Source organism: Microcebus murinus, chromosome 3 (genome assembly GCF_040939455.1).
Source record: "Microcebus murinus isolate Inina chromosome 3, M.murinus_Inina_mat1.0, whole genome shotgun sequence".
Taxonomy (NCBI): domain Eukaryota; kingdom Metazoa; phylum Chordata; class Mammalia; order Primates; family Cheirogaleidae; genus Microcebus; species Microcebus murinus.
This window is the reverse complement of record NC_134106.1, coordinates 52,061,737-52,088,543: the sequence shown is the minus strand read 5'-3', so window position 1 is coordinate 52,088,543 and position 26,807 is coordinate 52,061,737. Positions and strand designations below refer to the sequence as shown.

At 35.1% G+C, this 26,807-nt stretch overlaps 1 protein-coding gene across 3 annotated transcripts in view; it reads left to right on the top strand.

The window, feature by feature from the left end:
• The window catches only part of WDPCP (WD repeat containing planar cell polarity effector), a 327,586-nt gene extending 301,022 nt beyond the window's left edge, over positions 1-26,564 (top strand). For 2 of the 3 annotated variants that reach the window (XM_012764898.3, XM_012764905.3), the window contains exons 16-18: positions 7,813-7,907; positions 14,227-14,258; positions 25,848-26,564. In XM_012764898.3, the coding sequence (XP_012620352.2) occupies positions 7,813-7,907; positions 14,227-14,258; positions 25,848-25,898 (178 nt within the window). In that variant the 3' untranslated portion in view covers positions 25,899-26,564. The remainder of the gene's footprint in view (positions 1-7,812; positions 7,908-14,226; positions 14,259-25,847) is intronic. The other variant, XM_012764900.3, reaches the window with a different exon arrangement.
• Positions 26,565-26,807: the final 243 nt, after the last annotated feature.

The window sequence follows — 26,807 nt, the reverse complement described above, 5'->3', positions numbered from 1 at the left end:
GAAAAAGAAAAGTTAAAAGATGGAAAAAGATGTATTATGAAAACTCTAATCAAAAGAAAACTGACGGCCGGGCGCTGTGGCTCACGCCTGTAATCCTAGCTCTTGGGAGGCCGAGGCGGGCGGATTGCTCAAGGTCAGGAGTTCAAAACCAGCCTGAGCAAGAGCGAGACCCCGTCTCTACTATAAAAATAGAAAGAAATTAATTGGCCAACTGATATATATATAAAAAATTAGCCGGGCATGGTGGCGCATGCCTGTAGTCCCAGCTACCCGGGAGGCTGAGGCAGAAGGATCACTCGAGCCCAGGAGTTTGAGGTTGCTGTGAGCTAGGCTGACGCCACGGCACTCACTCTAGCCTGGGCAACAAAGCGAGACTCTGTCTCAAAAAAAAAAAAAAAAAAAAAAAAAAGAAAACTGAAATGACCATATTAATATCAGACAAGTAGATTTCAGAACAAAGAAAATGACCAGAAATAAAGGAGGACATTAAATGATGATAAAAGAGTCAGTTATCAAGAAGGCATAACAATCCTAAATGTGCATGTATCTGACAACAGAATGTCATAATACATGGAGCAAAAAATTATAGAAGTCACAACAGGAATAGACAAATCCACACTCATAGATGGAGACCGCATCATTCCTATCTCAACAACTGACAGAACTAATAGATAGAAAATCATTCCACCCAACAATAGAATACACAAAGAGACAGTCTCAAGGAAATGAGAAAATAGTATAAACTAAAAAATAAATTACAACATAGAATTTGTGTGATGTAACTTAAACAGTAGTTAGTGGAAATTTTATGCCATTAAATGCTTATGTTAGAAAAGAAGAAATGTTGCAATCAATAATCTAAGCTTTCAGCTCAAGAAACTAGAAAAAGAAATGCAAAATAAACTCAAAGAAAGTGGAAGAAAGGAAATAATAAAGATAAGTGCAAACATCATTGAGGTTGAAAATAGAAAAATAATAAAGAAAATTAAGGAAATCAAAAGCTTATTATTTCTCCTACACTGCTGGTGGGACTGCAAACTAGTCCAACCTCTGTGGAAAGCAATATGGAGATACCTTAAAGCAATACAAGTGAATCTACCATTTGATCCAGCAATCCCATTACTGGGCATCTACCCAAAAGATCCAATGACACTCTACAAAAAAGACACCTGCACTCGAACGTTTATAGCAGCACAATTCATAATTGCAAGGCTGTGGAAACAGCCCAAGTGCCCATCAATCCAAGAATGGATTAATAAAATGTGGTATATGTATACCATGGAGTACTATTCAGCTCTAAGAAACAACGGTGATATAGCACATCTTATATTTTCCTGGTTAGAGCTGGAACCCATACTACTAAGTGAAGTATCCCAAGAATGGAAAAACAAGCACCACATATACTCACCAGCAAACTGGTATTATCTGAGCAGCACCTAAGTGGACACATAGGTACTACAGTAATTGGGTATTGGGCAGGGGGGAGGTGGGAGGGGGGTGGGTATATACATACATAATGAGTGAGATGTGCACTATCTGGGGGATGGTCATGCTGGAAACTCAGACTTGTGGGGGGAGTGGGGGAAAGGGCATTTATTGAAACCTTAAAATCTGTACCCCCATAATATGCCAAAATAAAAAAAAAAGCTTATTGTTTGAAAAGATCAATAATATTGATAAAGCTAGTCAAAAAAAAAAAAAAGAAGGCATGGGTTATTGATATAAGGAGTGAAAAAGAGGATATCATAATAAACCTCACAGGCATTAAATATATAATAATGTTATGAACTATTCTATGCAAATAAGTTTAACAGCATAGTTTTTATGGAATAATTCCTTGAAAATGAGGTTACCATTGCCCAAGAAAAGACAGTACAAAAAAGAAAACTATAGACCAATATCTCTCATAACTACAGAAGCAAAAATCCTCAAGAAAAGATTAAGAAATCAAATTTGATAATCTATAAAAATAATAATATGCCACAGTCAAGTAGAGTTTATCTTGGGAAAGCAAGGCTCATTTGATATTCAGTTATTAATGTAATCTACCATTTTAACGGTCTAAAGAAGAAAAATCAGTTGGTCAGATCAACTGCTACAAAAGGGCACTTGACAAAATTTAGTATCTATTCATGGTTTTGAAAAAACTTAGCAGCTGGGCGTGGTGGTTTACATCTATAATCCCAGCACTTTGGGAGACCAATGTGGGAGGACTGCTTGAGGCCAGAAATTCAAGAACAGCCTGAGCAACATAGCAAGACCCAGTCTCTACAAAAAAATACAAAACTTATACACAACCTCCCAAGACCCAACCGGGAAAAAACAGAACTTCTGAACAGACCAATAACAATCAGTAAAATTGAATCAGTAATAAAAAACCTCCCAATAAAAAAAAAATGCCCTGGACCATATGGATTCACAGCCAAATTCTAACAGACCTACAAAGAAGAACTGATACCCATAATACTAAAATTATTCCATAATATTGAGAAGGAGGGAATCCTCCCCAACTCATTCTATGAGGCCAACATCACTCTGATAACAAAGCCAGGAAAGGACACATGGACACACACACACACACACACACACACACACAAACTACAGATCAAAATCCCTTATGGACATAGATGTAGAAATCGTCAATAATCTACTAGCAAACCAAATTCAACAGTACATCAAAAAAATAATCCACATGACCAAATGGGCTTCATCCTAGGGATGCAAGGATGGTTCAACATATGTAAATCAATAAATATGATTCAACACATAAACAAAAGCAAAAACAAAGACCATATGATCATCTCAATTGATACCGAAAAAGCATTCAACAAAATCCAGCACCTTATCATGTTAAAAACCCTCAACAGACTAGGCATAGGGGGAACATATCATCTCAGAATTATAAAAGCCATATATGACACACCATATGGAATGAAGTATGCCAACACCATATTGAATGAAGAAAAGTTGAAAGCATTCCACCTAAGAGCTGGAACAAGACAAGGATGCCCACTGTCACTGCTCCTATTCAACATAGTACTGGAAGTCCTAGCCAGGGCAATCAAGCAAGAGAAAGAAATAAAGGGCATCCAAATCAGGAATGAGGAGGTCAAACTATCACTCTTCACTGACAATATGATCTTGCATCTAGAAAAACCCAAAGATTCTAAGAGTTTCTTGAAAGTAATAAATAAATCCTGAGCAAAGTCTCAGGATACAAAATCAGTGTACATAAATCAGTAGCATTTCTATATACTAACAACAATCAGGCCAAGAGTCAAATCAAAGACTCAATATCATTTCACAATAGCTACAAAGAAAATAAAATACCTAGGAATATACTTAACCAGGGAGGTAAAAGGTCTCTTCAAGAAGAACTACAAAACTCTTGGGAAAGAAACTGCAGGGGATACAAACAAATTGAAAAACAGATCATGCTTATTGATAGGTAGAATCAACATCATTAAAATGTCCATCCTACTCAAAGCAATTTACAAATTCAACACAATCAAGTTACCAAAGTCATTTCACAGATCTAGAAAAAATAATGCTACACTTCATTTGAAACCACAAAAAAGCCCAAATAGCCCAAAGCAACATTAAACAAAAATAACAAATCTGGAGGCATCACATTATCAGATTTTAAACCATACTACAGGCTATGGTAACCAAAACAGCATGTTATTGGTAAAAAAAAAAAAAAGAGAGAGAGAGAGAGAGAGAGAGAGAAAGACATAGACCAATGGAACAGAAGAGAGAATCCAGATATAAAACCATCTACCTACAACCAACTGATCTTTGACAAAGCAGACAACAACATACACTGAGGAAATGGTGAACATACACTATTCAATAAATGGTGCTGGGAAAATCAGATAAAAACATAAGAATGAAAGAGGACCCCTACCTCTTGCCACTCACAAATAATTCAATATGGATAAAAAACTTAAATATAAGGCATGAAACTATAATAATTCTAGAAGAAAACATAGGGCAAACTCTTCTACATATTGGCCTAGGCAAAGAATTTATGAAAAAGAACCCAAAGGCAATCAATCATGGCAACAACAAAAATTAATAAATGGGATTTCATTCAACTAAAAAGCTGCTGCAGAGCTAAAGAAATAATCAACAGAGCAAATAGTCAACCTACAGAATCGGAGAAAATATTTGCAAGCTATACATCTAATAAAGGACTAATAACCAGAATCTACAAAGAACTCAAGCAAATTAGCAATAAAAAAAACAATCCCTGCTGGGTGTGGTGGCTCATACCTATAAATCCTACCACTCTGGGAGGCCGAGGCTGGTGGATCATTTGAGCTCAGGAGTTTAAGACCAGCCTGAGCAAGAGCAAAACCCTGTCCCTACTGAAAAAAATAGAAAGAAATTAGCTGGACAACTAAAAACACATACATAAAAAATTAGTTGGGGGCCGGGCGCGGTGGCTCACGCCTGTAATCCTAGCTCTTGGGAGGCCGAGGCGGGCGGATTGCTCAAGGTCAGGAGTTCAAAACCAGCCTGAGCAAGAGCGAGACCCCGTCTCTACTATAAATAGAAAGAAATTAATTGGCCAACTGATATATATATATAAAAAATTAGCCGGGCATGGTGGCTCATGCCTGTAGTCCCAGCTACTCGGGAGGCTGAGGCAGAAGGATCGCTCGAGCCCAGGAGTTTGAGGTTGCTGTGAGCTAGGCTGACGCCATGGCACTCACTCTAGCCTGGACAACAAAGCGAGACTCTGTCTCAAAAAAAAAAAAAAAAAAAAAATTAGTTGGGCATGGAGCACATGCCTGTAGTCCCAGCTACTTGGGAGGCTGAGGCAGTAGGATTGCTTGAGCCCAGGAGTTTGAGGTTGTTGTAAGCTAGGCTGATGCCACAGCACTCTAGCCTAGGCAACAGAGTGAGACTCTTATCTCCAAAAGAAAAAAAATCCCATTAAAAAGTGACCAAAAGACATGAACAGCTGCTTCTCAAAAGAAGAAAGACAAATGGCCAAGAAAATGAAAAAAGGCTCAATGTGACTAATCATCAGGGAAATGTAAAATTAAAACCACAATGAGATATCACCTTACCCCAGTCAGAATGGCTGTTATTAAAATGTCCAAACACAGTAGATGCTGGTAAGGATGCACAGAGAAAGGAATGCTTATACACCACTGGTGGGAATGCAAATTAGTACAACCTCTGTGGAAAACAATATGGAGATTACTCAAAGAATCAAAAGACAGTATACCATTTGATCCATCAATTCCACTACTGGGTATTTACTCAAAGGAAAAGAAGTCATTTTATCAAAAAGACACCTGCACTTGAATGTTTATTGCAGCATTATTCACAATTGCAAAGATATGGAATCAACTCAAGTGCCCATCAATTCATGAATGGATTAATAAATGTGGTATATGTCTACCATGGAGTACTACACAGCCATAAAAAAGTACTACACAGCCTTTTGCAACAATTTGAATGGAACTGGAGATCATTCTCCCAAGTGAAGTATCACAAGAATGGAAAACAAACACCACATGGACTCACTATGAAACTGGAACTGATGAGTACAGAAGTGCACAGAGGGAAGTAAAACTCAGTGGAAAGCAATGGGGGGTGGAGAGGGAATAAGCAAACCTAATGGCTACTATGAACACTATTTGGGTGATGGGCACACCTACAGCCAAGATTCAAGCATTACAAAACAATACATGTAACCTAAAATATTTGTACTTTCTTAATATTTTGAAGAAAAAAAACTTAGCTGGGTATAGTGGTGCAAGCCTGTAGTCCCAGCTACTTGGAGGGCTGAGGTAGGAGGATCACTTGAGCCCAGGAGTTTGAGGTTGCTGTGAGCTATGATGACACCACTACATTCTAGTCCATGCAGCAGAGTGAGTTTGTCTCAAAAAACAAAAACAAAAAAACTTCTCCAACGTTTCCAAGTTCAACAATAAAAAAACAGCCCACAGAAAGTCAAATACTGCATGTTCTCACTTATAAGTGGGAGCTAAATAATGGCTAAATAATGTGTACATGTGGAAATTTGAATATGGAATGATAGACACTGGACACTTAGAAATGTGGGTTGGGAGGCAGTAGATAAGAAACTAATGTGTACAATGTATATTATTTGAGTGATGGGGTACACGAAAAGCCCAGACTATGTAATATATCCATGTAATAAAATTGTACTTGTACCACTTAAATTTATACAAATTTTGAAAATGAGCAAAAGACCTGAACAGAAACTTCAATAAGAAAATGTGTGAATGGCAAATAAGCACATAAAAATATTCAACATCATTAGCCATTAGGAAGATGAAAATGAAAACCATGATGAGATATCCCTGCATACCTATCAGAATGTCTATAATTTTAAAAAATACTGACAAATCCCAAGTGCTAGTAAGGTTGAAAAATAATTGGAACTTTAATGCATTGTTGGTGAGACTACAAAATGGTACAGCTATTCTGGGAAACAGTTTGGCAGTTTTATAAAGTTAAACATATTTACCATATGATCCAGCAATTCTTTTCTTAAGTATTTATCCTAGAGAAATGAAAACATGTTCACTCAAAAACCTGTATGTGAATGTTTATAGCAGTTTTACTCACAATTTTCAAAAACTGAGAAAAGAAATATCTTTCAACAGGTAAATAAGTAAACTGGTACATCTATACAATGGAATTCTGCTCAACAATAAAAAATAACAAACTACTGATACACATAACTTGATATGAATATCAAGGCATGTATTCAGAGACAAAAGCAAGTCATAGAGGTTCATACTGTATGATAGCAATCATATGACATTCTTGAAGTCAAAACTATAGTGACAGAGGTTTCAGTGGTTTCCAGGGGTTATGGATAAGGGACAGTATGATTATAAAGTATATAAGGGAGTTTTTGGCTGATGAAATTGTGATTTTGGCTGATGAAATTGTGGTGGTAATAACATAAATCTAAACATCTGTTAAAATTCATAGACCTCTACATCTGAAGAAAGTCAGTTTTAATATATAATAATTTAAACAATAAAAACTGTAAAACAAAAATGTATAGTAAGTGAAAGAGAACATAAAACTTTATAAGACATTATCTCAGCTTTGTTTTTTTAAAGATGCATAAATAGTAAGTACAGGAGCTAAATATCCAAAGGAGAACTCTTGCTAAATTATGTTAGTATTCTTTTTCTATGCTTTTGGGGTTTTTCTGCACTAACAGTCGATTACTTTTAAAATCAGGAAAATAAAGTTTATTTAATATAAAATTTTTACCATTCATTTTATTATTGTAATAACCAGGAGTTCAGCACATCACATTTGGTTTCCATGATTATTTCTCCTCAATACTATATGTGGTTTGTGAGTAGCCTAGGCAACAGTAAGACCCTGTCTCTACAAAAAAAATTTTTTTTAAATTAACCAAGCATCATGGCTCATTCCTGTAGTTTCAGCTACTCAGGAGGCAGAGGCTGAGGAGGGAGGAATGCTTGAGCCCAAGAATTCAAGGCTGCAGTGAGCTATCATTGCACCTCTGCACTCTAGCCTGGGCAATAGAGTGAGACTTCGTCTCTTAAAAAAAAAGAAAGAAAGAAAGTAAAAAACAAAAACTGTATATGTAAAATGCATCATTTTTACATTGTATTTAAATGATTATTATATTGTTGAAAGTGTCCAGAGAAATTTAAATTATATTTTTTAAAAACTCATACATTTGAAAATATTTAATACTTTAAAATCTATAACTTATACCTAACCTTAAAATTTTTCTTTTTTAATCCTCTTCCCAATTAAAAAACTCATACACTACAGACAAGTAATTGACAGAAGAAATGAACCTGAAAAAGACATCTGTGCTGGATCTTTGATGACTAATACCTGTAATGCAGAAGGTAATGGTATTCAAGGTACTCAAAGTATTCAAAGTAAAACAGAAAAACAATGCTATAGCTTGCAAGAACTTTCAGCAAATGAATAAAAAATAAGACAACCCTAAGCATTTCTAATTGATGTGCTATAAAACTATTCTTGGTTGATGTAATATAAAATACCAGGTCACCTGATTATAAGGCTAAATTTTAATGATCATATAAATACAGGTAAATTTGAGGATCTTGTTAAAATGCTGATTCTGATTCAGTAAGTCTGAGGTAGGACCCATGATTCTGCATTTCTAATGAGCTCTCAATTGATAAATTGTTATCTTGGAGAATACACTTTAAGTAGCCAGGCTCTGAGGCTCACTGAGAAAAATGTCATAAATGTCATAAATCTTGCCCAATTTAGTAGAAAAGAAATGTACATAGTAAGTACCATAACACAGAGCAGCCACATAATATATTCCGTAAAAGTGGTACCAAAAAAATAGCATAACAAAGTAACAGAAATCACTGCCAACCAAGATGTCCAGCTGAACACGTGGCCTTCAAAGATAAGTAGACTTTCAACATGCAGAAGAAATTCCAAATATAGAAGGCACAATACAGATGACTGTCTGTGAAGGTATAAAAGTAATTAACATTTGCGTGTTTTCACTATGTCCCCTTCTCACTCTCTTCTAAGGATGAATCTAACTTAGCCCACTCATTCTATTCCCTTTCCCTCTGAGAAGAGGTCAATTCTGCTGAATTGCCTTTGAGACTTTGAAATGCAAAATGTAGAAGAAAGGTAAAGAGAGACAGAGAGGCAAGTGGAGTTAAGAGCCTTTATATGGAATTTCTCTTCTGGAGAGCTTAGGGAAAGAAATGCATGAAAGCAACTTCAACATGTGACAAAGGTGGATAGGAGACAAAATGAATTTTTAAGAAGTATCACAAAGTACCAAGCATATAATTTTTTTGTTGTTGTTAAAACTGAGTTCAACTGGCTGTATGTCATAAAGCCTAAGTATTATAATATAGTGCCAACTCTGATCCAAAATACCATCACTTCGACTCTTTGGTTGTCCTCTCCTATGAAATAAAAATTGTAATAAAATGATTCTCACATAGGACAAGCAGGTGAATAAACAATTAAAGCAATTCTTTTGGTATTGTTTAAAAACACATGATTCTTAGTAGAGAAAAAATGGCATTTTCCTCTAAGTTTCTGTTTTCCCTGGGAGGAAAATATGGAGTTAACAGTATTCAACAAGGCCAGAAGGGAAACTGAAATTAAAAGTAATGGTTATTACAAATAAAACAAAAATTACTACTTTCAAAGAAAAAAGTATCCCTGCTGATGATACCATCCCTTGATGGTATTTAAGAAATGTAATTGAAGAACTTGACTTATTTCTAAACTACTTTTGTCATTCTGACAGTGACAGTGATTGCACTAAAGTAGTAGATCATGACTTTATATACTTCATAAAGCCAATGATGCTAAGATTTGTAAGGAGTAGTGGAGGATAAGGATTGAAAGGTAGGTATGGGCCAGATTGTGGACAGGCTTTGGTGTAAGGAGTTTACATTTATTTCAATTGGTAATGGTATGGCTTTGAAACTAGTCAAGCAGGTGAGTGAGATAATCAAAAGCATGGCGTAAGAATATTAATCTGGTGGCCTCATCCCAAAATGAGAAATGACATAGGAAACACCAAGTAGCAAGCTTATAGTAATTTGGGAGTAAAGTAAGCCTGAGAGTAAATATTGATAGTGGGAAAAGAAAAAGATGAATTTGGGAGACATTATGTTAAAAAAAACAAAACAACTTAACATGACTTGGATCCAGCAGTCAAACAAATATTTATAAAGTATTATTATGTGCCAGAAACTATGTTATACAGCAGAAATAGAAGTAAAAGACATAATTGTGCTTATAAGGTATTCATAGTAAAGAACTGTGGTAGAAGTATAGCCAAATGCTTTGATGCATTCTCCAACCTGCCATTAACCACTTCACTCACTGGCTGGGATACCTTGCCCACAGCCGGCACTCATAGTCCACACGATAGTTTGTGCTGTGCATTGATGACGAATCTATTTTGCTCTTGTGTGATGAGGAAAGCTTTAAAGCACTGAAAGCTTGTTTTACTTTATAGGCAGCTTTAGGAAAATAACTATGATAACTCCTACTAAGGACTTGTTAAAAGGTCACAGATTCGTAGTAACTTATTAGCTGAACGTACACACTGCAACTGCAGAGATAAAAGCTGTAAAAGTAAAAGCTTTTGGCTGTGGACTAAAGTTGATGCTTGGCTGTGCCCCTTCATATCTCGGCTTTCAGCTAAAGTCGATGCTCGGCTGTGCGCGTTCATCTGCGGCTATCAACTATAGTCGACGCTCATACCAAAGTGGTTAAAGTGACTGCTGTGGTTTGAATATCTATCCCCTCCAAAATTCATGCTGAAATTTAATTCCCAGTGTGGCAGTATCGAGAGGTGGGTCTAAGAGAGGGCCACTAATCCATTCATGGAATAATGGGGTTAATGGATTAGTAGGTTTTATAGTAGGGGAACTAGTGGCTTTATTAGGAGAGGAAGAGAGACCTGAGCATTAGCATGCTCAGCCCCTTTGCTATGTGATACCCTGTGCCACTGTGGTATTCTTCAGAGTCCCAACCAGCAAGAAGGCTTTTGCCAGATGTGGCCCCTCAACCTTGGATTTCTAAGCCTCCATAACTGTAAAAAAATAAATTCTTTTTCTTTATAAAGTACCTGGTTTCAGGTATTCCATTATAAGCAACAGGAAATAGACTAGGACAGTGACCAACTTTAAACTGTTTAGACCTTTTTATAATCTGTCCACACCATCTCTACCCAATCTTATTTTCCACTACCCAACAATTTTTAACTGCTTCTACTTCCTCATTGCACAATACCTATATGATTCCTTCTACTCAACATTTTAAAAATATTCACTTTGGAAGTGATTAATAGTTTCCTACTGACTTATTCTAATGATCATTGTCCACATTTCCTCCCTATGACCCCTAATAGCATGTGACATTACTGACTACTCTTCCTTGAAATACTCTTATCTTTTCTTTCTTTGTATTCTAGCCCACTGAATCCTCTTTTTCCCTATTTAGATCTTGATCAACTCCAATAAACATTTTAGAAATAGTAAACAAGTTAAAAATAATTTTTTAAACTACCTATTCTAATATAGGTGGCTAGGTAACACATCAGGTCCTCTCTTTTTGCCTATGTGTAAACTGCAAAACTTATGTACCAAAAGATGAATGCAGTAAGAACAAATTAATGAATATAGGTTGTATTAGTCAAGGTTATAATTTCCATGCTGAGACTGAAATTTTTCTGACTGAGAAGCAGCACCATTAACCAGTATTATCAAACTGAATGGCTTTGGAAATTAGTTTTTGCTGCAAACTCGATAATATTTCGTAATGATTTCAACTTAAAATTAAAAGGCAGAACACTGCTTATATGTGAAATATATACTGAAGTAAAGCCATGTTAATGTTGATTGAGGTTGTCTAAATCATAAGTAATGTCAAAGTTGTGCTATCAAGAGTAAAAACAAGAAATAAGATCTATATTTTTCCACACAAATTTGAAATAGATATATTTTTTGAGCTGAGACTATGGTTCCAGCTAAGGTAAAAAAAGAAACTGTTAGCCTGGCACAGTGGCTTATGCCTGTAATACTAGCACTCTGGAAGGCCGAGGCAGGAGGACTGCTTGAGGCCAGGAGTTTGAGACCAGCCTGAACAAGAGTGAGACCTCTGACTCTACTAAAAATAGTAAAAATTAGCCGGGTGTGGTGGTGCACAACTGTAGTCCCAGCTACTCAGAAGGCTGAGGCAAGAGGATTGCTTGAGCCCAGGAATCCGAGGTTACTGTGAGATAGGCTGACACCACAGCACTCTAGCCCAGGTAACAGAATGAGACTTTGTCTCAAAAAAAATAAATAAATAAAAATAAAAGAAAGAAAGAAAGAAGAAACTGTCCCAGTTTAGCACTTAAAAGTCCCCAAATCCTGAGAAACCACTTAGTCCCAGAAAACTGGAACTAGTCTCTCAAATTCTGGCATTGTGTTTTGGACCTGGATTAAAATGCAAAGGAAATTTCCATATTTCAAAATCCATCAGGTATGCAACTGAGGAGTTTCTAACCTTCCATTCGAAGTGATTACCCTGCAATGTAATGACATGCTATCAAACAAATATCAAGAGAAGAATCTAATGGAGTTCTATAAAATAAGAATGCTGTTCATGGACTGATATCAATATTTAGTAGTACTTAACTATTTGAAAAGGCATTTTCAGAGCTGAAATACAAAAAAATTTCATCACATAAGCATTAACATAAACATTTGCAGTTGAGTTTGATGAGAAGGAACACTAAATTTGAACCCTAATTAAATGCTATTCTCATTAAAGCTTTTTTTTAAAAATTATACTCAATTATTATTATACTTTGAATTTTATCGATAACAATTGTGTGGAATGTTTCTGTCTTGTTATATAAGTACTATAATAGTATCTTCACTTTTGCCTCTGACCCCACAAAACCTAAAATATTTACAGTCTGGCCCTTTACATGACCATGGGCCTCTTGTCTAGACTAAGACAAATATAGTTAAGGGATGAGGACTGTCATAGTTGACAAGAAACTAAATGAAGCAGTAACACTGGCTTTTATAAGAAAAATAAACAGAATTCGTATATATTTAAAAGTCTATAACATACCAGAGTTAAAAGTAATCACTTTGCTATACCAATATCTTTAGATGTCCATCTAGAATCTAGATTATATATCTTAAAACTTCTATGAAAGTTAATTTTCCTTTATATGAAAAAATTGGCATGGATTCAAGGAAGATTGACAATGACTAACATGAAGAAACTTAATGTTTTTAAAAAGTTTACAAAGTTTTAAAAAGTTTTAAAAAATGAAGTTGTTTAGCCCAAAAATGTCAGTATTACAGAAGTAACAATTAATGTGTAAAATTATACAAACTACACTGCGTTGTTTTATGGTTTATGGAAGACTTTTAAAAATATACCAAATTAAAACAGGGTAGTTTTGTTTAGTCATAAGAACTAATTGACCAATGAAAAGACAAAATGTTGAACCAGTTTCTAAGAGAGATTATTAATTTTGTACTCCTAGAGATCTTCAAGAAGAGATAACTATCTTACTGTAGGATTTAAACATTTATCTACCTAAAGGCAACAGCCAACCTATTTTTTAAAAATATTCCAATGTCCTATGAAAACATTACAATCCAGGTTTTATAGCATGGAGCCATATGTTAGAAATGTTATGAAATTTTTGAACTGTAGCTAAACCAAACATCCCAAACTATACAAAAAATATCCCCCAATAGCCAAGTCAATGAGGGATAAGTTTTTAAATTTATATACATATATATGTATATATAAATTTATATATAATGTATATATAAATTTATATACATATATATGTATATATAAATCATCATCAACACTTTAATTGGTGCTAGGACTACAAGGAGGAATTAGATGCTGCCAATAAGCTTCAGTAAATATATTAATACAATCTACTTGGGAAAGTGAAATAACTAAAGAAAATTAGTAAATTAGCATAAGCCTAGTACCAAATGAGTGGTATATGTAAGCACTAAGTGCTATAAGAGAAACATAATTGGTATTTATAAATACCACCAATTATACACAATTACTTGTTTCAAGAATGAGAATATATAAATTAATGCTTACCTATTAATATCCATCAATAATGAAAAATTAGATTGTGGCAATATGACAGTTCTTTTCTCTCAGCATATAAAGTTAAATAAGGATGCCTCTTTTAAAAGCATCATTTTGATGTACTAAATAAGCCAAGGTGAGCAGGTATAGTGCTTCTATTAGAACAGATAACATAATTAATCAATTACAGCTTTCTTTCCCACTGAGCCAAGAAAACCAAAAGCCTCATAAAACTATACACAGTCCCCTAAGTAACCACCACTAAGCAACCAGAATTGGCATTTAGATGAAACTTACTTGCCATGCTAGTTTTAAAAGGTATCATTTTAAAAGCACAAAGAACAATACAGGCATAGTCTACTCATTTGATTTCAGTGCAGATATTAGCCATATGTGTATGTATGACAGTAACTGGTATTTTCAAACTATGTTAAGGTTTGATTTTTGCTTTCTCTAAAGTTATCAGCATTTTAATTTATGATTATTTTAGGTATTTGTCTTGTTAGTGAGGAAACTTAAATGTTTTGTTAATTTTTATTAAGGTCCTTTATTAGATTTTAAGATAATTAATGTTGTAATCTTTTATTTTAGAAGCAGAACTGAGAGAAGACTGCAGGGGACAGGTAAAACACTTTCTCTTACTGTTTTTCTCTTAAAAAAAATACATACAGTATTTAAATTCTATTTCGGCATATTATGGGGGTACAGATTTTAAGGTTTCAATAAATGCCCTTTCGCCCCTCCCCCCCAAGTCTGAGTTTCCAGCATGACCACCCCCCAGATGGTGCACATCTCACTCATTATGTATGTATATACCCACCCCCCTCCCGCCTCCCCCCTGCCCAATACCAATTACTGTAGTACCTATGTGTCCACTTAGGTGCTGCTCAGTTAATACCAGTTTGCTGGTGAGTATATGTGGTGCTTGTTTTTCCATTCTTGGGATACTTCACTTAGTAGTATGGGTTCCAGCTCTAACCAGGAAAATATAAGATGTGCTATATCACCGTTGTTTCTTAGAGCTGAATAGTACTCCATGGTATACATATACCACATTTTATTAATCCATTCTTGGATTGATGGGCACTTGGGCTGTTTCCACAGCCTTGCAATTATGAATTGTGCTGCTATAAACGTTCGAGTGCAGGTGTCTTTTTTGTAGAGTGTCATTGGATCTTTTGGGTAGATGCCCAGTAATGGGATTGCTGGATCAAATGGTAGATTCACTTGTATCGCTTTAAGGTATCTCCATATTGCTTTCCACAGAGGTTGGACTAGTTTGCAGTCCCACCAGCAGTGTAGGAGTGTTCCTCTCTCTCCACATCCACGCCAGCATTTGTTATTTGGAGACTTTTTGATAAAGGCCATTCTCACTGGAGTTAAGTGATATCTCATTGTGGTTTTGATTTGCATTTCCCTGATGATTAGAGATGCTGAGCATTTTTTCATATGTTTGTTGGCCATTCTTCTTATATGTATGTTTTGATTATTTTGAACTCAGGAAATGCTGCATATTGGTCTACATTAACTATATTAATAGTTTCTATAAAACTATTTTGCTTTTTGGTATTTCCAAGTGGAATTAAAATAGTTATTTTTAATATAAAATTATTCCTAATGAAATATGTGCAGATAAAACCATGTATCTTGGATTTAACTCAAAATAATCCAGTGGGGAGGAAATAGAAGGGATATAGATGAATTAAGTATCACCAGGAACTATTAATTGAGGCAGCCAAAAATAAATAACAATTTATAATTATCATTCTCTCTTTGGTATATATTTGAAATTATTTAAAATAAAAGGTTTATAATAATGATGAAGTTATCCAATACATTTTTATTACATTTAGGTATAAGTTTTATAAGTAATACATATTTAAAAAATCCTATCTGGACTGGGTTCAGTGGCTTATATCTGTAATCCCAGTACTTTGGGAGACCAAGGTGAGAGGACTGCTTGAAATCAGGAGTTTGAGACCAGCCCGAGCAACACAGCAAACCCCTATTTCTACAAAAAGTATTAATAGAAAGAATTAGCTGGGCAAGAGGGCACACACCAGTAGTCCCAGCTATTCAGGAGGCTGAGGTGGGAGGATCTCTTGAGGCCAGTAGTTTAAGGTTACAGTGAGCTATGATCACACCACTGCATGCCATCCTAGGTGCCAGCAAGACCCCATCTCTTAAAAAAAAAAGTCATATCTGATGAACCCCTCTCTATATTCTGTCCCTGACATCACATTTAAGTTCTCAGAGAGACATCACATCTAAGTTCCTAGTTTCTGAGAAGAGATATCAATTCCCTATTATACCAATTTCAACAAGGTTAGGTATAAATTAGAGAAATCCTCATAATTTTATTAATTGTCTACATAGCCCACAGTGGATTATCATAGAAACTGATTTGTTATGAGACTTGAGTTTGAATGAGAGTTCCAAATTATTATCATTACAATTTTGAACAAATCATTTCATCTCTTTTAGCCTCAACTTCTTCATCTGTAAAATAGAGATAATTCCATATATCCCAAAGGATTTTTATAAAGCTCTATTGTTAACATGAATATGGTAGGACTTCATATGGAACTTTTATATGGAACTATACTAATGATACTAATTATCAAAATCATTGCTTTAATCAACTTCTTTATGGACATATCTCTATTGAAAATAAAAATAATAATCTTGATTCTCTTAGCAGCAAATACTCCATATTACAGTTGAACATGCATGCGTAATAATTTGTGTTTAATTTTCTAAAGTTTAAGGAAACTTTACCTTAAATTTTATATATTTTAATTAGCTTTTTTTGAATAGTTGTTTTAAAAAAAAACAGCATCCTATCAAAACTTTACAGACATATCCACTTTGATAAACATGTGTGCATGAAATCTAATCAAGAAACTGACTTCCCAAAGATCTTTCTGGAAGGGTTTTTACGCAGAATAAGGGAAACATCAGTTTGTAAACACTGGGTGCAGTAGCTCATGTCTATAGTCCAAACCAGGTGTCCTCAAACTACAGCCCATGGGCCACATGCGAGTGTTTTTGCCCATTTTTTTTTTTTTTGCCCATTTGTTTTTTTACTTCAAAATAAGATATGTGCAGTGTGCATAGGAATTTGTTCATAGTTTTTTTTAAACTATAGTCTGGCCCTCCAACGGTCTGAGGGACAGTGAACTGGCCCCCTGTTTAAAAAGTTTGAGGACCCCTGGTCCAAACACTTTGGGAGGCCAGGGCGAGAGAATCACTTGAGGTCAGGAGTTTAAGACCAGCTTGGGCAACATGGTGAGAGCCCATGTCTATGAAAAAAAAAAAATAAGAAAAATGAGCTGGGCATGGTAGCATGCACCTATACTCCTAGTCACTTGGGAGGTTGTGGCAGGAGGATCCCTTGAGCCCAGGAGTTTGAGGCCGCAGTGAGCTATGATCATGCCACTGCAAAAACAACAACAACAAAAAACAAGATCCAATAATATGCTGCACATAAGAGACTCATTTTAGATCTAATACATAAGAAGAAACTGGAAGGACAGAAAAAGATATTCCATGTAAATAGTAAGCACAAGACAGCAGGGGTGGCAATAATGATATCAGACAAAATCAACTTTAAGTCAAAAACTTACAAGAGACTAGAACAAATACCATATAATTATTAAAGGATTAGTTCACCAGGAAGATATAACGGCTATAAATATTTATGCACCACACATCAGGCCTCTAAAATATATGAAGCAAACATTAACAGAATTAAAAGAAGAAATAGACAGCAATGCAATAGTATTAGGAGACTTCAGTACCTCACTTTCAATAATGGATAGAATAATCAGACAGAGTATCAATAAGGAGACAGAGGACCTGAGCAACACTATAGACCAACTGAATGGAATAGACATATATATAGAATACTCACCCAATCCCTATCAAAATCTCAACATTATTTGCAGAAATAGAAAAAAAAACTACCCTTAAATTAATATGGGAAATCAAGGGACCCTGAAAAGCCAAAATAATCTTGAAAATGAAAAACAAAGTTAAAAAATACATATTTCCTGATTTTAAAATTTACTACAAAGCTACAGTAATCAAAACATTATGGGACCAGCATAAAGACATATAGAACCATGGAATAGAACAGAGTGCCTGGAAATAAACCCTTGTGTATATGGATAAATGATTTCTGACAAAGATGCCAAGACCATTCAATGGGAGAATAGACAGCCTTTTCAACAACTAATGCTGGGAAAACTGGATATCCATATGCAAAAGTATGAAATTGGACCCTTACCTTATACCATATATAAAAATTAACTCAAAATGTATCAAAGACCTAAGCATAAGGTCTAAAATATAAACCTCTTAGAAGAAAATAGGGAAATGGTTCACAACATTCGATTTGGCAGTGGTTTCAAGGATAAGACACCAGAAGCACAGGAAAAAAAAACACATAAATTAGATTTCATTGAAATTTTTAAAAATGTTGTCCATCAAAGGACACTATCAACAGTAAAAAAGGCAGCCCACACAATAGAAGAAAATACATTCAGCTGTCAGTATGGATGGGTCCACAAGTGTGGATTTAACCAACCACAGATCGAGGGACCTGGAACCAACCCCTAGAGATACCGAGGGACAAACGTATTTGTAAATCATATTATCTGGTAAGTGACTACTAACCAGAATATATAAGGAACTTCCTACAAGGTAGGCAAAGTGGCTCATGCCTATAATCCCAGCTACTCGGAAGGTTGAAAAAGGAGGATTGCCTGAGAACAGGAGTGCAAGACATGGGAATATAATGAGATCCTATCTCTAAAAAAAATGAGCAAAAAAAAAAAAAAAAAAAAATTAGCCAGGCACGGTGGCATGCACCTATACTCTCAGCTTCTCATGAGGCTGAGGCAGGAGGATTGCTTGAGCCCAGGAGTTTGAGGTTACAGTGAGCTCGACTGTGTCACTGCACTCCAGCCTGGGTAACAGAGCAAGACACTGTCTCTTAAAAATAAAAAAAAACAACAACAAAAAACCTTCCTACAGCTTAAAAACAAACAAAAAAAATTTAAAAATGGGCAAAGGACTCCAACAGACATTTCTTCCAAGATATACAAGTGGCCAATAAGCACATGAAATGATGCTCAACATCACTAACCGTTAGGAAAATGCAAATCAAAATCACAATGAGAGACTACTTCACGTAAATTAGGATAGCTATTGCCATTTGATTTTACCCAAGACACCAAGAAGCAAAAGGATGTTTAATATCAAAAAACAAGGCCGGGTGCGGTGGCTCACGCCTGTAATCCTAGCTCTTGGGAGGCCGAGGCGGGCGGATTGCTCAAGGTCAGGAGTTCAAAACCAGCCTGAGCAAGAGCGAGACCCCATCTCTACTATAAATAGAAAGAAATTAATTGGCCAACTGATATATATATATAAAAAAAATTAGCCGGGCATGGTGGCTCATGCCTGTAGTCCCAGCTACTCGGGAGGCTGAGGCAGAAGGATCGCTCGAGCCCAGGAGTTTGAGGTTGCTGTGAGCTAGGCTGACGCCACGGCACTCACTCTAGCCTGGGCAACAAAGTGAGACTCTGTCTCAAAAAAAAAAAAAAAAAAAAAAAATATCAAAAAACAGAAAGCAAGAAGTGTTAGTAAAGATGTAGAGAAATTAGAACATTTGTACATTGCTTGTGGGTATATAAAATGGTGTGGCCTATGTGGAAAACAGTGGTAGTTTCTCAAAAAATTAAACATAGAACTATATTATATGATCCAGAAATTCGATTTCTGGTGTACACCCAAAGGCTCAAAAGCAAGGATGATATGAACAGATATTTTTATACCCATATTCATAGCAGCTTTAGTCACAATAGCCTAAAAGTAGAAACAACTCATATGTCCATCAACAGATAAATGCTTACGCAAAATGTGGTATACCTTAATACATGCAATGGACTATTATTTGGCCCTAATAAAAAGGAATGAAATTCTGATACCTGCTACAACATGGATGAAACCTTAAAACATTATGCTAAGTAAAATAATCCAGGCTCAAAAGAACATATATAATACTGTGTGAGTCCACTTACATGAGTACCTTGGAATAGTCAAATTTCTAGAGAGAGAAAGTAAAATAGTTACCAGGAGCTGAAGAAAGTAGGGAATGAAAAATTGTTATTTGATGAGTACAGAGTTTCAGTTTGATGAAAATGTTCTGGGGATGGATAGTAGTGATGGTTACACAACAATCTGAATGTACATAATGCCACTGAACTGTACACTTAAAAATAGTTACAATAGTAAACTTTATGTTATATATATTTCATCACAATAAAAAAAATTAAAAGAAAAAGGAAGAACTGAAACCACTAGAGGTCTAGCTAGCTCTTGCGAAGATTTTGGAAGAATTTGTGCTAAAGACAAAAACTGAGGGAAAGAATTTGAATTCTTCTTTAAACTTTAATAACTTCAAGTTTAAATTATTTTCTTAGATTAACTTGGGGCTATATATTTGAATGAGTTTAGGTATAGAGCATACCTCTTGTTCCCTCCCACTGACTTTTGGTCATAGTAAAGTAGGTAATAAATCATGTAGTTACATAACTACATTGTCTTGTTTGTACTGCTCATACTGTCTGGAAGTAATCTTAGATTTGGAAATGGCAGAAATTCATTCTTTTAATGTGGAATTATTGCAGATATAGCTGCTTATATTACTTTATGCTTTTACTATCACCCAGGAAAGTTAAACCCAGCCAAAGGGAAGTGGTGCAGACAGAATAGGAAGTATGTGTGTATACACACACACACACACAAAATTTATATATTGACAATTACATTAATAAAGAGCACCTTGAATGAAAAGTGTGTAACTTGTAAATATGATTGAAGTAGCAATTTTTATGTTCACTAAAACTTCTATCATAAGTTTATTAACTTACTTGATGGATGACAGTATCTTTAAGTATTTGTTGAGATGGATTAAGTGATATACTATTCTTATACTAATTCTTTCCTCAAAAAACTGATTTTTTTTGGAGACAGGATCTTGCTCTGTCACCTGGGCTAGAGTGTAGTGGTGTCATCATAGCTCACTGCAACCTTAAACTCCTAGGCTCAGGTGATCCTCCTGCCTCAGCCTCCCAAGGAGCTGGGACTACAGGTGCACACCACAATGCTCAGCTAATTTTTCTATTTTTTTTAGAGATGGGGTCTTGATCTTGCTCAGGATGGTTTCAAACTCCTGGCATCAAGCAACCCTGCAACCTCAGCCTTCCAAAGTGCTAGGATTACAGACATGAGCCACCGCACCCAGCCAAAAAACAGATTTTTAAAAATATATTTTTAATATATCAACATACTCCCTAAAGAGGAGAGTTAGATGAATCATTAGACAAAAAACAAAACTGTCAACACAGCCATAATATAGGCTCATTCTTCCCATTTATCTCAGTATTTATGACCTATTTACTTTCTGAAAGATTTGGGGCAGTTCATAAAAGTACTTTATATATGATATCTAAAATAAGTTATACATAAAACATAAATCAAAAGTTACAGAGTAAGAGATGTTGAATATTGGGCTGTTTTATACAAATTAAAATTGAATTTAGCTCTGAATTTGGGAAAGCAAAGACAAAAAAGGAAAATAGGTTTACTTTGAGAGGCATCATGATATAGCAAAAAGAATGCAGGACTTAATAGGCAATCTAGTCCAGTCCAGTTTTGTTCTATTACTTCCTTACTACTACATACCTCTATATCTGTTTCCTCATCTGTAAAATGAGAGTAATTTTATTTAATCTAATAATATTATAATTGCTATGTCAAATTAGGTAATGTGACACCATTTTGTAAACCCTAAAACACAGTTCATTATTATTTGTATAGACTTAATTTATTAAAGTATGCAAATAGTAAATTTATCTAGATAGAACATTTTTCTAGCACTATGGTCACACTGAAGAATGCTAGTGTAAAAAGACTGGAAAACTAACTTAATATGTCTTCAAGTAGGTTTTTGAAAAAGACAGAAATCCTACCAGGCATGGCAGTAGCTTATGCCTATAATCCTAGCACTTTGGGAGGCCAAGACAGGAGGACTACTTGAGGCCAGGAGTTTGAGACCAGCCTAAGCAAGAGCAAGATCATCTCTAAAAAAACAGAAAAATTAGCTGGCATGGTGGCTCGCACCTATAGTTCCAGCTACTCGGGAGGCTGACGTAGGAGGATCACTTGAGCCCAGGAGTTTTAGATTGCAGTGAGCTATGATGATGTCACTACACTGTAGCCCAGGTTACAGAGGGAGACTCTGTCTCAAGAAAAAAAAGACAGAAATCCTATTCACAAAGATGCCTCTTATAACTCTTCTATAAAACCTGAAGGAATTATATTAAATCATAATTCAGTGAAAGCATTTCTGTGAAAAGGTGAAATGACATGTTCTAAGTACATTCCTTTCTGATGGCATACTTAACACAGAAGTTAGAAAGTTAGAAAGTTAGCTTATCAATTAACCTCTCATAAGTACTAGAAGCCTTAAGCCTTGGCAAGCGCTGAAGTATAATCAGTTTGAGACTGCATTTTCTACAAAAAACATCAAGCACCAAACCTCTGTATTGTTGATTAAACAGAAATCTCTGTATGATACCAAATATGCAAGCAGAATATTCAATAGTGAAACTTAAGTAGCTGGTTAATTTGCTCAGTAAAGCAACCCCTGCTACAGAGAGTGGGCTACTAGCATGCTTATAAGCAGTGGTTTTAAATGACAGGAATAGGGAGTCACAGGAGTTAATCATGAAGCAGCCTGTGGAACACATGTTGTTAGTAAAAACAAAAAAACATAAGTGGAAAAAACACTTCACAGAGAAATTCTAATCTCAACTCTGCTACTAAAGTCACTTTTGACAAAAGACTTAAACACTTAATCTATATGAGCCTCAAATTGTTCATCTATAAAAGGATTTCAGATTAGAGTTTTACTGTTTCTTCTACCTCTAAACTATTACACTTCTATGATTTAATTACTGTTAAATCAGAAACTGCAAGAGAGACCATTGGTAACACAGAGGAAACCTAACATAAAATAATGAGACAATCAATTAGTATATTTAAAAAAAACAATCTGTATTAAGTGAGCAACAGGTCAAAATCCAGTTTGTAGCAAAGCACACCTTAACTTGTCTGCTGAATTTGCTTACAAAAGTCTGTGTACATTTAAAATAAAGTGACCTGGTATCACCCAATGTTAGGTAACAGCAACAGGGTGTGGCTCGGAAAATGCACTTAACCACATGTAGAAATCGAATGAGGGACTGGGGAAAACCCTTTTGTTGCTGTAAATTACTACGGGAATTAACATGTAGCTTTAGTCAAGGGTAAGCACAATTTCAGCACATAAAAAAATGAAGATCAATCTCCCTTGGAACCACAACTTCCTATTACTAACAAAATTACCTCCTCCCAAACTAGGAAAGAAACAAAGCAAAACTACCAATTCTACAGTGTATCCACAGGCCTAAAATTTCATAAACTTTGGTCTAATACTTCTATTTCTATAGTTGCATATCAAGGAAATATTCCTATTACAGGAATAAAAACTTCATACCTAAGAATGTCCATCATAGGGTTATTTATTTAAAAAAAAGAAGAAGAAATTGGAAAAACATAAATTTAAGCCAAAAAAGGAATGGTTAAATAAAGCTTTAGCATTTAATGAAATAAAATTTAATTATTAAAAACAGACTGTGAGAGCACTGAAAAGTGTTTGAATTGAGGCCAAAAAAAGATATAGAATTGTATGCACAGTATGATTTCAGCTATGTTTAAAATAAATAAATAAAACATGTTGGGGGGGAAATAGGAAGCAAATATGTTAATCATAGTTTTTATATGACTGGTGGGACTATGGGTAAATTTTTGTACTTTTCTGTTTTCCAAATGTTATTTAATGAATATGCTTTACTTTTAATAATGATTATATAACTGAATATAAAATACATTATTTCATTAGTCTTCAAAATACCCACCTAAGATAAATAGGGTACAAGTCAATGTTATTTAGCATGGAATAAGATATCCTTGAAACCTTGGAAATGCCCTGAAGTCAGTCTTTTAAAAACACAATTGATTTTTAAGGAAATCCTTCAGAGGAATAGTTTTTGTGTTTTTTTTAAATCCTGGGAAATCCTTGAAAAGTTGATTCTTACTTTTTTAAATGTAATTCCTAATATAAGAGAGGTATTAAGGCCTAGGGGAAAAAAACCACTACAGAACATAAGAAAAATGGCTGAACCACATGACTCCTTGGGTATATAGTCTGGCCTTCTAGCAACAAGTATATTCAAATATTAGGACAATAAAATAATTTACCTAGGAACTCTGCCAGTTAGTGAATGAGACCAAAAACCTAACTCCAGGTTTCTCAATGACCACTCTAGTGGTATAGAAAACAGATTTTGGCATGGTAGCTTATAAGCCAAGAGTTGAAGCTTCTTTTAAGCATTACAGTGCTTATATTTTGTTTTTAAATTGAAAGCTACCTAAAATCCTGGAACTTCCTCCCTCTCTGCACACACACACTTGCCTCCGGCAGTATTAAATTACTCATTCATCTTGTTACCTGTTTTTCCAGGTTTGTTTTTTTTTTTTTTTTTTTTTTAATTTTGTGTGTATCAGGATCCACAGGCACATTCATACATACATATGTTGCCCTTACTTTCCAGCCCCATATCTGTGTTGAGATGTGACTAATTAAAATAGTATAAATGGAGCCTTTCTGAAAGGCTTCTCTCAGTAAAAAGAAATTTTAAGATATAACTTAAGGAATAACCTTAAACTAAATTATTTTTAAATAAATTATTTTCACCTATACTTTAAGCAAAATGTCTCCAATTATGACACAGTAGTGTCTGTGCTGTCATCCCTACTCTTTCACCTTTACCCTTTCAACTCCAAGTAGGTTATCTTCAAGTTCTCAAAAATGTCCCTATATTATTTTTCAAATAATAACACTCATCTTTAGTCTTCTCTTCAGACATCCTCCAATTTCAGAATCCCATAAAATCTGTTGTGCTTCTGTACCTGATGGGGTTGGTGGGAGGTGGGGGTGGGGTGGTGAAAGAATGATGGAAAGAGTAACAAATGGGAAATATTAATAGATGAGGTTCTTGTTAATATTTCTTTGCAGCTTCATAAATTTTATAAAAGGCTTATTAAACTGTGATCTTTTCTATTTTGTGAACCATTACCTCAAGAGTCACTCTCACTCAGTAAAACACCACAATTAAGAAATGTGCATTATATAGAATACCTTTTAGAACACACAGTATTTTAAAATCAAATCAAAGTAGAATACAGAAATACCATTTGACACAGCAATAGCACTATTAGACATCTCCCCAAAGGAACAAAAGTCATTCTATAATAAAGACATCTGCACTCAATTGTTTATGGCAGCACAATTCACTATAGCAAGGATGTAGAAACAGCCCAAGTGCCCATCAATCCATGAGTGGATTAATAAAATATGGTATATGTATACAATAGAATACTACTCAATTATAAAAAATGACGGTGATCTAGCACCTCTTATATTTTCCTGAATAGAGCTTGAGCCCATCCTCTGAAGTGAGGTATGACAAGAATGGAAGAATAGGCACCACATGTACACACCATCAAATTGGCACTGACTGATCAACACTAAGGTGCTCACACAGTAGTAATATTCTTTGGGCATTGGGAGATTGGGTGTGGGTAAACTCACAACTAATGGACGCAGTGAGCATTGTACTGGGGGAAAGGGCATGCCTCAAATCATGGTTTGGATGTGGCAAAGTCATAACATGTAACCAAAATGTTTGTATCGCCATAATATCCTGAAATATAAAAGAAAAATCAAATAAGTAGAATACAAATGATGACCCACAGTTGGAGCCTTGAGATGCTTTGAAATTTCAACTAATATCCTCTCCTTATTTCTTTGCCTTTTTATGCTTCATATATTACCTCAACTAATTTTTATGAATACTATATCAAAATTTTAATAATTATGATAAATATACAGTTCTCTTGTTTACATATGGACTGTGCATTTTAAACTATTTTGTTTCACTATAAATACTTAAGTTTAAAATATTAAAATTATAAATGTTAAGTCAATTACTTTTTACTCTGTTTAAACATGATTTTAATTATTTTTATTTATTTATTTGCAGGAAATTGGAGATGGTGGTTCTCTCCGAATGGTTCACTTTGGTTTGGTGTAAATAATTAGAAACTTTTTTTAACTTCAAAAAGGAACCTGCCTTTTTCTCATCTAAACTTTTTCATGACCTGATACAAATTAAAATCTCTCTGTATGAATTTTTAAAAAGGAAAGACAGTCTGAATAAGAGTTTTAAATTCAGAGTGTTTTCAAAATAAAGTTTTATTAGTTTAAAAAATATGTAGCATAACATCAGCAAAGTGATCCTAAGTATTAATAAAAATCTTTAACCTACTCATTTTCAATGATGTACAAATTTTCAAAGTAAGTTAAATTGTACATTAGGTAGAAAATATAAACTTTATTCTCCCAAGTATTTATCCTCTTCTGATCTTATTTATATTATTAATTTACATTACAAATAAAGTATTTATTAAAAAAAAAAATTCAGCCCAGACCCACTGTTGGTAGACAATTCTTCATGGGTCTCTCAAATTACTGCTATGACTTACTTGCCCTGACTGCCCTTTGGAATACAGAGATACTGTCTCCTTTCTCGAGCAGAGGGCAGGCATACTTACTGCCCATTATATTAATAAAAGATTTGAGTTCTTTAGGTTCATGTTTCCTCTCCTTCACACAGCCCATGAAGTATGCAGGTATCATCTGGCCCTCTTCACATTGCCCTATGGGAACAGGGTTCAGGAAATCAAATGCAAAAAAGGAAAAAAAGAAAGAAAGAAAGAGAGAGAGAGAGGAGAGGAGAGGAGGGGAGGGGAGGGGAGGGGAGGGGAGGGGAGGGGAGGGGAAGAGAGGAGGGGAGGGGAGGGGAAGGGAGGAGGGGAGGGGAAGGGAGGAGGGGAGGGGAGGAGGGGAGGGGAGGAGGGGAGGGGAGGAGGGGAGAGAGAGAGAGGGAGGGGAGGAGAGAGAGAAAGAGAAAGAAAAGAAAAGAAAAAGAAAAAGAAAAAAA